The sequence below is a fragment of the Girardinichthys multiradiatus genome, chromosome 4, assembly GCF_021462225.1.
Source record: "Girardinichthys multiradiatus isolate DD_20200921_A chromosome 4, DD_fGirMul_XY1, whole genome shotgun sequence".
NCBI lineage: Eukaryota > Metazoa > Chordata > Actinopteri > Cyprinodontiformes > Goodeidae > Girardinichthys > Girardinichthys multiradiatus.
The window spans coordinates 48,580,369-48,594,076 of record NC_061797.1 but is presented as its reverse complement, the minus strand read 5'-3'; the positions used below and the strand labels follow the sequence as shown (position 1 = coordinate 48,594,076).

Below are 13,708 nucleotides of genomic sequence, written 5' to 3'. Positions count from 1 at the left end.
TGAGGGAGGAGGCTGAGGGAGGACAGGTGGAAGCTGAGGGTGGAGGCTGAGGGAGGACAGGTGGAGGCTGATGGGGACAGGTGGAAGCTGAGGGAGGACAAGTGGAAGCTGAGGGTGGAGGCTGAGGGAGGACAGGTGGAGGCTGATGGAGGACAGGTGGAAGCTGAGGGTGGAGGCTGAGGGAGGACAGGTGGAAGCTGAGGGTGGAGGCTGAGGGAGGACAGGTGGAGGCTGATGGAGGACAGGTGGAAGCTGAGGGAGGACAAGTGGAAGCTGAGGGTGGAGGCTGAGGGAGAACAGGTGGAGGCTGATGGAGGACAGGAGGAGGCTGAGGGAGGAGGCTGATGGAGGACAGGTGGAGGCTGAGGGTGGAGGCTGAGGGAGGACAGGTGGAGGCTGATGGAGGACAGGTGGAAGCTGAGGGAGGAGGCTGATGGAGGACAGGTGGAAGCTGAGGGTGGAGGCTGAGGGAGGACAGGTGGAGGCTGAGGGTGGAGGCTGAGGGAGAACAGGTGGAGGCTGATGGAGGACAGGAGGAGGCTGAGGGAGGAGGCTGATGGAGGACAGGTGGAGGCTGAGGGTGGAGGCTGAGGGAGGACAGGTGGAAGCTGAGGGTGGAGGCTGAGGGAGGACAGGTGGAAGCTGAGGGTGGAGGCTGAGGGAGGACAGGTGGAAGCTGAGGGTGGAGGCTGAGGGAGGACAGGTGGAAGCTGAGGGTGGAGGCTGAGGGAGGAGAGGTGGAAGCTGAGGGTGGAGGCTGAGGGAGTACAGGTGGAAGCTGAGGGTGGAGGCTGAGGGAGAACAGGTGGAGGCTGATGGAGGAGGCTGAGGGAGGACAGGAGGAGGCTGAGGGAGGAGGCTGATGGAGGACAGGTGGAGGCTGATGGGGACAGGTGGAGGCTGAGGGAGGACAGGTGGAGGCTGAGGGAGGACAGGTGGAGGCTGATGGAGGACAGGTGGAAGCTGAGGGAGGAGGCTGATGGAGGACAGGTGGAAGCTGAGGGTGGAGGCTGAGGGAGGACAGGTGGAGGCTGAGGGTGGAGGCTGAGGGAGAACAGGTGGAGGCTGATGGAGGACAGGAGGAGGCTGAGGGAGGAGGCTGATGGAGGACAGGTGGAGGCTGAGGGTGGAGGCTGAGGGAGGACAGGTGGAAGCTGAGGGTGGAGGCTGAGGGAGAACAGGTGGAGGCTGATGGACGAGGCTGAGGGAGGACAGGAGGAGGCTGAGGGTGGAGGCTGAGGGAGGACAGGTGGAAGCTGAGGGTGGAGGCTGAGGGAGGACAGGTGGAAGCTGAGGGAGGAGGCTGATGGAGGACAGGTGGAAGCTGAGGGTGGAGGCTGAGGGAGGACAGGTGGAGGCTGAGGGTGGAGGCTGAGGGAGAACAGGTGGAGGCTGATGGAGGACAGGAGGAGGCTGAGGGAGGAGGCTGATGGAGGACAGGTGGAGGCTGAGGGTGGAGGCTGAGGGAGGACAGGTGGAAGCTGAGGGTGGAGGCTGAGGGAGAACAGGTGGAGGCTGATGGACGAGGCTGAGGGAGGACAGGAGGAGGCTGAGGGTGGAGGCTGAGGGAGGACAGGTGGAAGCTGAGGGTGGAGGCTGAGGGAGGACAGGTGGAAGCTGAGGGTGGAGGCTGAGGGAGTACAGGTGGAAGCTGAGGGTGGAGGCTGATGGAGGAGGCTGAGGGAGGACAGGAGGAGGCTGAGGGAGGAGGCTGATGGAGGACAGGTGGAGGCTGATGGGGACAGGTGGAGGCTGAGGGAGGACAGGTGGAGGCTGATGGAGGACAGGTGGAAGCTGAGGGAGGAGGCTGAGGGAGGACAGGTGGAAGCTGAGGGTGGAGGCTGAGGGAGGACAGGTGGAGGCTGAGGGTGGAGGCTGAGGGAGAACAGGTGGAGGCTGATGGAGGACAGGAGGAGGCTGAGGGAGGAGGCTGATGGAGGACAGGTGGAGGCTGAGGGTGGAGGCTGAGGGAGGACAGGTGGAAGCTGAGGGTGGAGGCTGAGGGAGAACAGGTGGAGGCTGATGGAGGAGGCTGAGGGAGGACAGGAGGAGGCTGAGGGTGGAGGCTGAGGGAGGACAGGTGGAAGCTGAGGGTGGGGGCTGAGGGAGGACAGGTGGAAGCTGAGGGTGGAGGCTGAGGGAGGACAGGTGGAAGCTGAGGGTGGAGGCTGAGGGAGAACAGGTGGAGGCTGATGGAGGAGGCTGAGGGAGGACAGGAGGAGGCTGAGGGAGGAGGCTGATGGAGGACAGGTGGAGGCTGATGGGGACAGGTGGAGGCTGATGGAGGACAGGTGGAAGCTGAGGGTGGAGGCTGAGGGAGGACAGGTGGAAGCTGAGGGTGGAGGCTGAGGGAGAACAGGTGGAGGCTAATGGAGGAGGCTGAGGGAGGACAGGAGGAGGCTGAGGGAGGAGGCTGATGGAGGACAGGTGGAAGCTGAGGGTGGAGGCTGAGGGAGGACAGGAGGAGGCTGAGGGAGGAGGCTGATGGAGGACAGGTGGAAGCTGAGGGTGGAGGCTGAGGGAGGACAGGTGGAAGCTGAGGGTGGAGGCTGAGGGAGAACAGGTGGAGGCTGATGGAGGACAGGAGGAGGCTGAGGGAACAGACAGGAAATGTGACAGTGAAATATGGTGCTGAACTCTGCAGCCTGCAGCCAGGGGGCGCTCTGCAAGCAGTATAGTGGATGAAAACTGCTCTTATTGTTGGAAAGTAGAACAAAAAGATAAATTCATAAAAATATCAAGTAAAAAGACTAATAGCAAACGATTATTATTGGTGCAATAATCGATGACCAGAACTAGTCGCAGCAGCTGTAAAACAAACCGATGAGTGACGTCACAGGAGCTCCATCAGCCCATTAGAGTCAGATGTTCTCCTGACTGACATCATGTTGACATTCAGTGGTGTTAAAATCATAATCATCAGCAACCACCGCAGCTTCCAGTTCCTCCACAGTGGATTCCAGCTCACTGTGTGTCCCATGTTTTCACTGATGGCCTTCTGTTTGACTGTCCTCATCGTGCTGTCATGTGCTCAGACGTTCTACTGCCAAGAACGACTGCAATGGGATTTAAACACTTTCAATGAGCACTTCTATCATTAACACAACATATGATAACTTTATAAGTCTATATGGAGCATATAATTCCCTACCTTTGCCTGCTTCACATTAAGACTTCCCTCTCAGTTTGTCTCCCTATAACTCTACTGACATGCTAACGTAATGATACCTGCTGAAGACCCTGAGGAGGACCAGGTTTAAGGACATGTCCTACCTACAGCCTTGCCAGACACCTCACCACTGATCCATACCATTCAGATCTGGAGGTGTGAGGGCAGCAGATCATATTCTTCGGGATTTACAAAATAATGTCTACGCTTCATGAAGAATATGCTCCTGGTATACTTCCTGCTCTGGTCAACTCCTACAAGCAGCATGTCTGTTAATCAGTTGAATGCAGGCTAGCCCGACTAGTTAACCAGACCAGCTAATATCAGCTTATTATATTTCTGTTAAACTATAAAGATTGTAACAGCAAAATGCTTTACTACTCTGCAGTGTATTTAATATTTTTGCTTTTAAAATTAAAATCATGGTAAATAAATGTTATAGATTAAATTATTCTAACAATTTTAATTCACATTATATTATTTTATAGCAGTTGAAAACATTGTTTTAATCAGTCAGATCATGTTGTACATTTTGCATAAACACCATAAAGTGCAGTATTTTTCCTGAAGCCATGAGCATCTCCCTTATTTATATTTGTATTTAACCGATTATATTGAACCTTTTTCAGGTCAGGAACAACAAAGTCCTTTACAAGAACAAAAACAAGCTTAAAACTATACAAGAAAAGAGAAAAAAAGCATTAATATAACATGATTCAGCATAAAAGTGGTTAAAAGTTAGAATAAACTGGTCTTCAGCTGCTTCTTAAAACAATGAACAGAATCAGAAAGATGGAGGCAACACCTTCCACAGCCAGGGAACCACAGCTCTGAAGGATTCATCTCCTTCGGTCTTAAAATGTGTTGGTGGAACCATGAGCAGCCTTTGACTGGAAGATCTGAGACTGCGAGAAGAACTGTGGGGCTCCAGAAGGTCAGAGGTTTGGGCCGGGGTTTGACCACACTGCCTCTAAAGGTCAGGACTAAAATATTTAAATGAATTTTAAACCATACCAGTAGCCAATGTAAGGATAATAAAACTGGAGTAATATAATGTCTCTTTGGAGTGATGCAGCAGCATTCTGAACTGACTGAAGACGGTCGAGATCCTTCTAATTCAAACACATAGAAAGGCTGTTAACAATAATGAAGATGGATAAAATAAAAGCATGAATAATATTCTCTAATTCAGCTTTTGAAGATTAAAAAAATATCTAGCAGAATAAAAAAGTTTCTCATTAATCCACGAGAACGGCCGACCGATGACCTGGAGAATCAAAACTAATGCCAAGTTTTCCGAGGACTGGTTGCACAGAGAAGGCCAATACACCAAGGTGGTGCTTGAGTTCATCATCAGCATGGATATGATAAAAACCTCAGAAATCTGCCTTATTATTTGGCCTACTAAGAAAATAAACCAAAGAAACAGAACAGATCCAAAGACTGAGCCCTGTGGTACCCCACATGTAGGCTCTTGGAGTCTGATATGATCTGGATTTGGAAAAACACGGAATGTTCTGCCAGAACGACAGGAGTTAAACCACTCTAGACCCACACCTGATAGACTACATCTCAGACCCGGTTAATCAAAATACTGTGATCAACAGTGTCAAAGGTCCAGGAGAACCATAACAGCGGACGCTCCAGAGTCAGCTGGCATCAGAATGTCACTGGAAACTTGGAGTAAAGCGCTTTCTGTGGAGCTTATGAAAGCCAGGCTGTAAGTTATTAAGGATCTCATGTTTTTCCATAAAAAATGAGCTTTCCTGCTACTGCTTTTTCAAGAGGCTTTGACATGAGAGGCTTCTTAGAGATGGGTCTGTAATGATTAAGCTGTGTAGGATCCAATTAGCATTTTTTAATGATGCCTCGACAATGGCATGCTTGAAAGAAGCACCTGTTAAAAGTGAGGTATAACACACTTCTGTAGCACAAGGTCCAATTGCAGGAAACAACTTTTTAAACAACACCACAGGTACCAATAGATGTTTTCATTTAATCAACCAAAGATGACAAGTCTGACATGATTTCTGGATCAAACGCATTCAGAGACTGAGGAGGTGGAGAGCCAGAAACAAAGTTATGACCCACTGATGGACAATGCTTCCTCCGACATTATTGACTTTCATCACAAATGATTGAGATGCTTGAGAAGGTCATTCCAGCCAGCTTTAGAGGACACAGGTCGTGTAGGGGACACAGGGGGGGTTCAAACAGGACCTCACAGGTTTTCTCATTTAAAGAAATAGGATTTAAGAAATATTCCATTCTGGCTGTTTTATGAATTTATTTGAAGAGAGACAATTTTCCCTGCGGTGGAGCCTGTGAACCTCGAGGTTTATGGATTTCCACAGGCTTTCGACCTGACAACAGTCGCTTTTAGATTTCCAAATTGATTTCTTTATCCATGGAAAAGCTTTTTAGTGGGTACGAAGGCAATTTTCACTGGTAGCACTGGGATTAGAATACCTGAGCAATAATTATTATGACACTGTGTAGCAACATCAACATCAGGACACTCCCTTTGCATCTCACAGAACTTCTGAGCAACATCCTGAGTAATAAGTCTTTTCAGGATACGACGTTTAGCTGGTGATGGGTCCAAAGGAAAACTAAGGTTAAAAGTTACCCGGGTCTGGTTAGAGCTGTTCTACAGCTGAAGCTCTAAGAGATAGTACTGGTTTGCAGGGGTCAGGGCACAATAAGACCTGATCCATGGAAAGAAAAAGAGAGAAGCAAAGACAGGTTTGGGTCCTGATGCTTCACCTACGCAGAACAGCTGCTGAAGCTTAAACTGGTTCTGATAAAAAGCTGTCAGAACACCGTGTTTGAGGCTGTTTAGCTGCAGAGGACTCCGTGTTTTCTGATAGTCCTACAGCACTGAGCTTCGTCAGTACCATAGGACCTGCTGCTCCATGTTACCCCCCAGTGGAACCCAACACCCCTGCTGCCCCCTCCTCCAACACACCCAGTCAGGGCCGCTGAAGACTCCAGGCTGTGGGTCTGTGTGTTGCAGAGTGTGTAAAGGTCTTACCATGCTCTCTGCAGTGTGTTGTCTGGTGGAGTATATTCCAGTTTGACACCATGTTCCCAGTCTCTGTCTCTGTGTGGTCTGACCGTCTCTCGTGCTGTCAGCTCTGAACTGTGTGTTAAGCTCCGCCTCCCAGCTGTCAATCAGTCCTCCATGGACCCTCCCTCCTTTTCCTCCCCTCTGCTCTCTGTTGCTCCCTGCTGGCAGTGTGAGAACCTACATGTCTTTGCTGCAGCCTAAGTAAGATATTAAACCATTTCGATGACTAGAGGTACTGGCTTGTAGAACATGAAATATTCCAAACAGTAATGATTTCCTGACTTCATTATTGAACAGAGGTTCACTGTTTCAGACAAACATTCCTGGTACCTTTATCTTCCTCATTATTTGGACCTCTCTTCCATCATGAGCTCAGATCACAGGACCTCTGCTGGAACATTCAGATCTGCCTGGTGGGATAATTAGATTATCTGTGTGAATCAGACCAGTCACTCCTTCAGTGACCAGACACTGACAGCCTTACCGTGTCAGTCTCTGACTTCACATAACTGTTAAATGTTCTTTAATGTTTACTCAGCAGAACCTAAAGACCCAAATGACCAGTACAACAGATCAGGTTCTTATTTCTTCAACTGGAAACTGGTCTGTAGCACCAGAAACTGGGTCAGGTTACTCTGTAAAGATCCCGGTTCCCAGTCAGTAAATGCTTAACATCTCATCACAGACTGGGACTAAACTGGGACACCATTCACTTACAGTCAGGAGGATCTGTTGACCGAAGCTGGACTGCAGAGCAGCACCAGTGAAACCAGTGCTGGTTTCCATGGAGCTGCTGGAAGTCAGTGTGTGGTTTCCAGGAACTGTGAGAAAAACGTCTTTCAGAAGCTCTGAGAGGGAAACCAAACTGGCACCATCACAATGATGTGGCAGTGAAAAGGTGACAGGATCCTCTTTACTGGGAGTAGTGGGGCCGCTGGAGACACTCTGATCTCATAGTCTGTGTTCGCCGGAGCCTTTCTGCTGCAGGCTGAACAGTGGGACCATAGTAACATCAAACAGCTTCATGATGAGACATGTTTAAAGGAACAGTTCCACATTCCTGATCAACAAGATGTTTCCATATTCATCTCTTCATGTCTGAATCAGCTTCCTGCTGAGTACTTCCCTTCATCCCTCTGACAGCTCAGAGATCCTAACATGAGCTCCACCATCACAGTAACATGATCCCAGCAGAGGTGGCTCTGACTGATCTAAAGCCCTCAGAACAAGATGTTTTCTAACATCTCACAGCCTACTTCACAGCATATGATCCAACAGAAGAAGAAGAAAACCTTCAGCAGGTCAGCATGAAAGCAGAACTAGCAAAACCAAAATGTCTTTTTCCAAAGATGGCACTTCAATGGGTCAACAGATATGTGAAATCATTTCCTTTTTCTAATCTGGGGCAAATGGGACATGTTCTCCATGAAGTCACATGTTCCTGTTTCAGGTATCTGGTCCCGTCACAGGCTGACAAATCAAAGCTCTGAGGTCATCGAACCGGGCTCAAAATCTCGACATGGATTTTTTTTATTCCTGACACTAACCCTGTAGAAGAACCACAAGAAAAACCTGATGGTCAGGTGCTAACATGCTGTATGTGTTTACAGACTGTTCCCCATAACTGACTCCAGCTGGGCTGCATTTATTCTCCATGTTTTTATGTTGTTTTAGAGTATTTCTTCTACTGTACTTTAGTTAACTATTGCTTCTAAATTGTATTGATTCATTTATTTATTATAGATTTATAAGTTGAGAGTGAGCCAGCCGGTACTAAATGCATCTGAGAATAAACGTGAGACTAAGACACTAAGGTCTTTCTAACAGAAACAACCCAACAAGGCCAGAACCTGAGGGTCAGATAAAACCAATGAGCTTCTGTGAGGGAACACCTCCAGGTGTCCTATGAGGTTGTAAACCAGGACAGAGCTGATTATCTGACGAGGGATGCTGACAATGTCAGCTCATAATAAAACTGTGTCAAATCAAACCGGTTTGCGTTTCAGTCTCTTGAGGCCCGACATCTCTGATTGTCAACAGTTTTGGTTTCCTGACCCAAAATGAAACAGTTATAGCTGAGGACATGTCTCCAAATCTAAAACGCTGGAGAAAGAGCAGTAATAATCTGCATTAATGGCCAGATGATCTCTTCTTCATATCTTGTCTCCATAAACTCAATTTTCCAACATTTCCTCAAGTGCACGTTCAGTATAGACATTTTCAACCTCACAAGTTCTGAGAAATCTCTCCTCAACAAAGTCTGAATGTCCTACAGGACATCATTTTAAATTAATGCACTTCGGAAACAACAGATTCCCACTTTCACAGGGTTATTGCTTCCCACAGCTGTCTGTGTCAGAGAAGCATCCATGTTTCTCTGACTACATCTAGAAATGATTGCATTAAGAACAATGAGCTCGATGATTACCTGCATCGTTTAGGGTCACAGTAACGTCGAAGACTCTTTCATCTAGCGTAATCAAAGCTGCACACGAGGAGAACAATCAATAAGCAGAAAACCATACAGATGCTCAACTTCTGCAACAAGCACCACAGCTATGGGTCCTGATCAGCAGTTCTGGAGATTAACAACTGAAAACTGGGAAGCTTTTAGGGACACGCCTGAGTGGATTTACTGGCCAACCTTCACTGACGAGTAAACAGATCAAATCTAGCTGGAATCTTATCTGACGTTTGATCTGAATGGCGTCAGAATGAAAACACCGACTACTGAAAGCCCGTTATCATCTGCAGCCAGCAGACACACCTGAGGAGGACAGGTAAACACACCTGATCTACACAGAAGCACTGAGTCATCAGCACAAAGTCCACACTGAGACAAACTGGGACACATTGAGCTACATAATGAAGAGGAGGATTAAGCATTAGCTGCATGTGCAACACGTCCCATGGCTCTGAAGCCACCACACCATTCCCAACACCACAGGATTACTGCAGGAGTTCTGGAGGAACAATGAAGGAACACAGCATGAAACTCCACAACCACTTAGAATGAGATGGTCCAGATGGTTCTGGACTGTTGCTAAAAGAAACTTTTTTTTGATATCTTCAATTCTCAATAATTTCCAGAAATGAACTATTCTTTAATTTTGTAATATTGTGCTAAAAAAAAGGAGAAAAGGGATATTTACTATCCTGTAGTAGACGGAAAGGTCCAGGCTGAGATGACAGCAGATATTATGGTGTGGGCTCCATCCGCTGAAGCAGCACTGTTGTCTTTAATTATCTAATTAATCAGAGACTTTGCAATTAATCACAATCAAATAGCAATATTTGACAAAATAAGCGCTTGCCTGGTTCACACGGCAGGATTTTCAAATTGTCGGCTGATTTTTAACACCTGAGAGACCCCACAAGTGACGATAAAAAATCATTTCTGTCAGGATTTAATGGAAACTGTATTTTGTAGCTTTGCTTTCATGCTGTGGTTCCCAGATCCATGCAGACCCAGATGCAGTTAGATTCTAAATGTTTTTGTATCGGAACCAGAGATTAACCGTGGATGGTTCTGGACCATCAGCTTACTTTAGGGATCACCTAGAGACATTTTAGCAGAATCTGGGGTAGTTGGGGTCTTTGAAACAATTAACACCTTGTATTAAAATGATCATAACACTTTTAATCACTGGATCCATTTGGTTTACATGACAGCAGATAAGCCCGGCAGGAAACCAGAGACGGTTCTGTCACAAGAGAATAGGAATAGAAACTAAGAAGAACCACAAGCCCATGTTAACCAGCTGACGGATTTCATTCAAACGCGAACAGGAGGAGGAAATTAAAGGGAAGGATCCAGACTGGAGTTAATATCCGGTGAGGGAGCAGCTCAGGTAGACATCACATGAGAAGACATAACCACAGTGCTCTGACTCTGATTAGAAATGTTTTTCTGCAACACTGGTTCTGTGGGTCCACCAGCAGACATGAACCGTTCTGTCGGTCTGCTGCAGACACACGTCATTATCTTACACCCAAACCAGTAAAACTTGAACATGTTCCCAGAGCTGCTGTGGTGTGGAGGAGATCAGTGAGTGATCTGTAGACAGCAGAGCACCCAATGTCAGCTCATATTTACATACCCAGACCGGGGCCTCATGTACAACATGTCGGGCTGCACAAAACCTGCGGTACGCCATTTTCCACACAAAGGTTCGGATCCTTAAAATACGGAACTGGGGTTGCAGGAAGGTGCTGCTGTGTGGGTTCCTGTCCCCTTAGCTTTTAATGTCGAAATGTTTTTATTGTTGTAGTTCTATAAAGCACCTTTGAGTTCCTAGAAAAGCGCCACACAAATAAAACCTATTATTAATATTTGCCAATTTTATTTGTGATTGTGCTTTTGCTGACATTTTTATAAGACTTTTTATAGTAAAATATAATTTACTATTTACTAATCATAAACCCCGCCTAAAGGCTGAAAAAAAAAATGACACATCAACTTTCTGAGTTACACGCAGGTAGGGGGCGCTATATTTAATAACATCCTAAATCAGCTGTTCAGACGCACAAACGTCCCCCAAAAACACACAAAACAAAACCACCATGAAACGGCTCATGTCCAACAGTCCATTTAGAAAACAGTTCTCCTACAATCTCAGCGTGCCAGATCTCTAAAAACAAGAAAAGTCCGTTTCGTTTCACGCTTCAAGGTCAGCTAAGCACAAGAAATATTCAAAAATACTCTTGATTAATGTGAAAATGTTCCACTAACAGTTAACAGTGGCACAGCACAACCCTGGCGGCTGGAGGCAGGGCATCAAGGCATAACTCCAGCCATCAGCGAGTCCATGGAAACAAAACAGGTTTCATGCAGAGCAGAATGAGGACGGGCGGAGTAGAGCCATGGGGAGCTGGAACCGTTATTGGAAAAGAGGCGTTGTAGACCTTTGCTTCTCTGTGGATAACTTAAGAAAGTTTGATGGAGAAACATCTGCATGTCCAGCGTTTTCTTTGAGCTGTTGCCACCGTCAGGTTGTGGGGGTGGAACTGTGATTGTCTTTAGGAACATTTTTAATTGCAAGCAGCTCTCAGCACTGATCACTTTTTACTTTGAGTAGTCGCTGAGTCGGTCCCATTCTATTAAGTTCCTGCTGTTCCTGCTAGAACACGTGATTTTTGGTTGTGCAGGAGAACCACACCCGAAGGACTCATTTATCTATCTATTGCATATTGAAATGGTACATATTGAGGAAGGATGTAATGCCTCATGTTCGCTCAATTGTACGCTGATTGTGATGTACAAAGAAATGTTCTTGGATCAATGCTTACACACAGTTTTGTACATTTGGATTTCTTTGTCAGTACCTCGGGTTTCAGTTGCAAACCCACATGGGTCTTTGTGTATGAGGCGCCTGGTTTTCACACGCATCTTTATTAAGAAATGTTCCAAAATCCTAGGGGAAACACAGGATGGTTTTACTCATTCAAACAAACAAACAAAAGAAATAAGTAATGATGTGTTAATCACTAGGGAAAAGTTAGGACACCCTACACCCTAATAGCTACTGTTGAGGCCCATTGATAGTCATGGTTAAATGCACAGACGCATACAGAGTTGGAGTCTTCTGTGTTCATTTTGTCCATATTTTAGCCCATCATCAGGGAGCACGTGAATCCAAACACAACAAACAGAGCAATCCCAGCGGTAACCGTGGAGACAGTGTGCCACAGTAAAGCTTCATGCAATCAGCAAAAGAAATGAAAAACAAGACAAAGACAAGAAGAGAAATGGACAAACCTTCTAAATGCTGAATAATGATGTGCTCATCATGTCTACCTGATGTGAAACACCTGATAGCCATTCTAAGTAGGAATAAACGTGGGGGTTCATTCCCAGCAAGAATTTACATTTTTTGTATAGAATTTTGAAGAAAGTTTTGAAAGCGCTGCTCGGTGGCACAGTTGGCAGCACTGTGGCCTTGCAGCAAGAAGGTCCTGGGTTCGACTCCTGCTCGGGTGTCTTTCTGTATAGAGTTTGCATGTTCTCCCCGTGCACGCATGAGTTCCCTCTGGCTTCCTCCCACAGTCCACAAACATGACTGTTAGGTTAATTGGTCTCTCTACATTGGTATGCATGAGTGTGTGCATGGTTGTTTGTCCTGTGTGTCTCTGTGTTGTCCTGCGATGTCCAGGGTGGACCCTGCCTCTCGCCCGTAGACTGCTGGATAGGCACCAGCTCCCACGTGACCCTGTATGGAAGAAGTGGGTATAGCAAATGGATGGATGGGTTTTAAAAGATGTTTTCTTATGTTTTAACTGCTATTTTTTATATTAATTGACTTTCTCATTATTGTTAAATACAAATATGTTGGAAAACACGTAGGCTGTCAGAACTTGTTCTCCTTTTTACGAGAAAACTAAAATCAATAGTGGATTACCTAAAGCATGTGAGCCACCGCTCAGTGTGAACTCAGTAAGCAGGTTTTCAGAGTGAGTTTCTAGAGTCCTGCAGAGGGTCGGAGGGACATGATGGATCATGCTGTGCACACAGAGCTTCAACATGTTCCTGAACATTTCAGGACAAGTCAGAACAGAGTGAGACTTCCAGATGTTTCCTCACCAGAGAGAGAGGAGGTGAAGTCAAGGTCCTGACACACACACCTAGGCATGCAGTCACCTGCTGCAGCATCTGATCCGGCAGCTGCTTACGTTCATATATTGGAAGTCCTCTGGGAGAAGACTGAATGACTGACGGTATAAACCTGCCCTCTGTTGTAAACAAAAATGTCAGGCTTCTGAATAGTCTGTCCATTTCTATGCACTCAGTACCTGGTCTGGGCTCCTTTTGCATGAATTATTGCATCAGTGCAGCATGGCATGGAGGAGACAAGCCTGCGGTTCTGCTGAGGTGTTCAGGAAGTCCAGATTGCTTTTATTGTGGCCTTGAGATCATCTGCATTTTAGTTCTGGTGTCTCTCATCTTCCTCTTGACAGAACTCCATAGATTCTCTGTGGGGTTCTGGTCAGTCCAGTTTGCTGGCCAATCAAGCACATTACCACCATGGTCACTGGACCAGCTTTTGCTACCTTTGGCAGTGTGGCCGGTACCAAGTCCAGCTATAAAATGAAATCAGCATCTCCATAAAGCTGGTCAGCCGAAAGAAGCATTAAGTGCTCTAAAATGTCCTGGTACATGGCTGGATTGACTGAGGATTTAAGAAAACCCAGTGGACCAGAACCAGCAGATGACATGGCAACCCAAATCATTACTGACTGTGGCAACTTCACTCTGGACTTCAAGCTGCGTCGATTCTGGGCCTCTCCTCTGTTCCTCCAGACTCTTGGACCTTGATCTCCAAATAAAAAGGCAGAATTTACTTTCATCTGAAAACAGGACTTTGGGCCGCTGAGCAACGGTCCAGTTCTGGTTCTCCTCAGCCCAAGTAAGACACTTGTAGCCCATGTGTAGGATCTGTCTATGGGCTCCAGCCTCAGTCCACTCCTTATGA

At 46.8% G+C, this 13,708-nt stretch overlaps 1 protein-coding gene across 3 annotated transcripts in view; it reads right to left on the bottom strand.

The window, feature by feature from the left end:
• The window catches only part of plekhg4 (pleckstrin homology domain containing, family G (with RhoGef domain) member 4), a 47,935-nt gene extending 39,148 nt beyond the window's left edge, over positions 1-8,787 (bottom strand). The window contains exons 1-2 of one of the 3 annotated variants that reach the window (XM_047363632.1): positions 6,570-6,649; positions 6,204-6,436 (exon numbers count right to left, since the gene is read on the bottom strand). In XM_047363632.1, the coding sequence (XP_047219588.1) occupies positions 6,204-6,206 (3 nt within the window). In that variant the 5' untranslated portion in view covers positions 6,207-6,436; positions 6,570-6,649. Of the gene's footprint in view, positions 1-6,203; positions 6,437-6,569; positions 6,650-8,667 lie in introns of those variants that run through there. The other 2 variants (XM_047363634.1, XM_047363631.1) reach the window with 2 other exon arrangements.
• Positions 8,788-13,708: the final 4,921 nt, after the last annotated feature.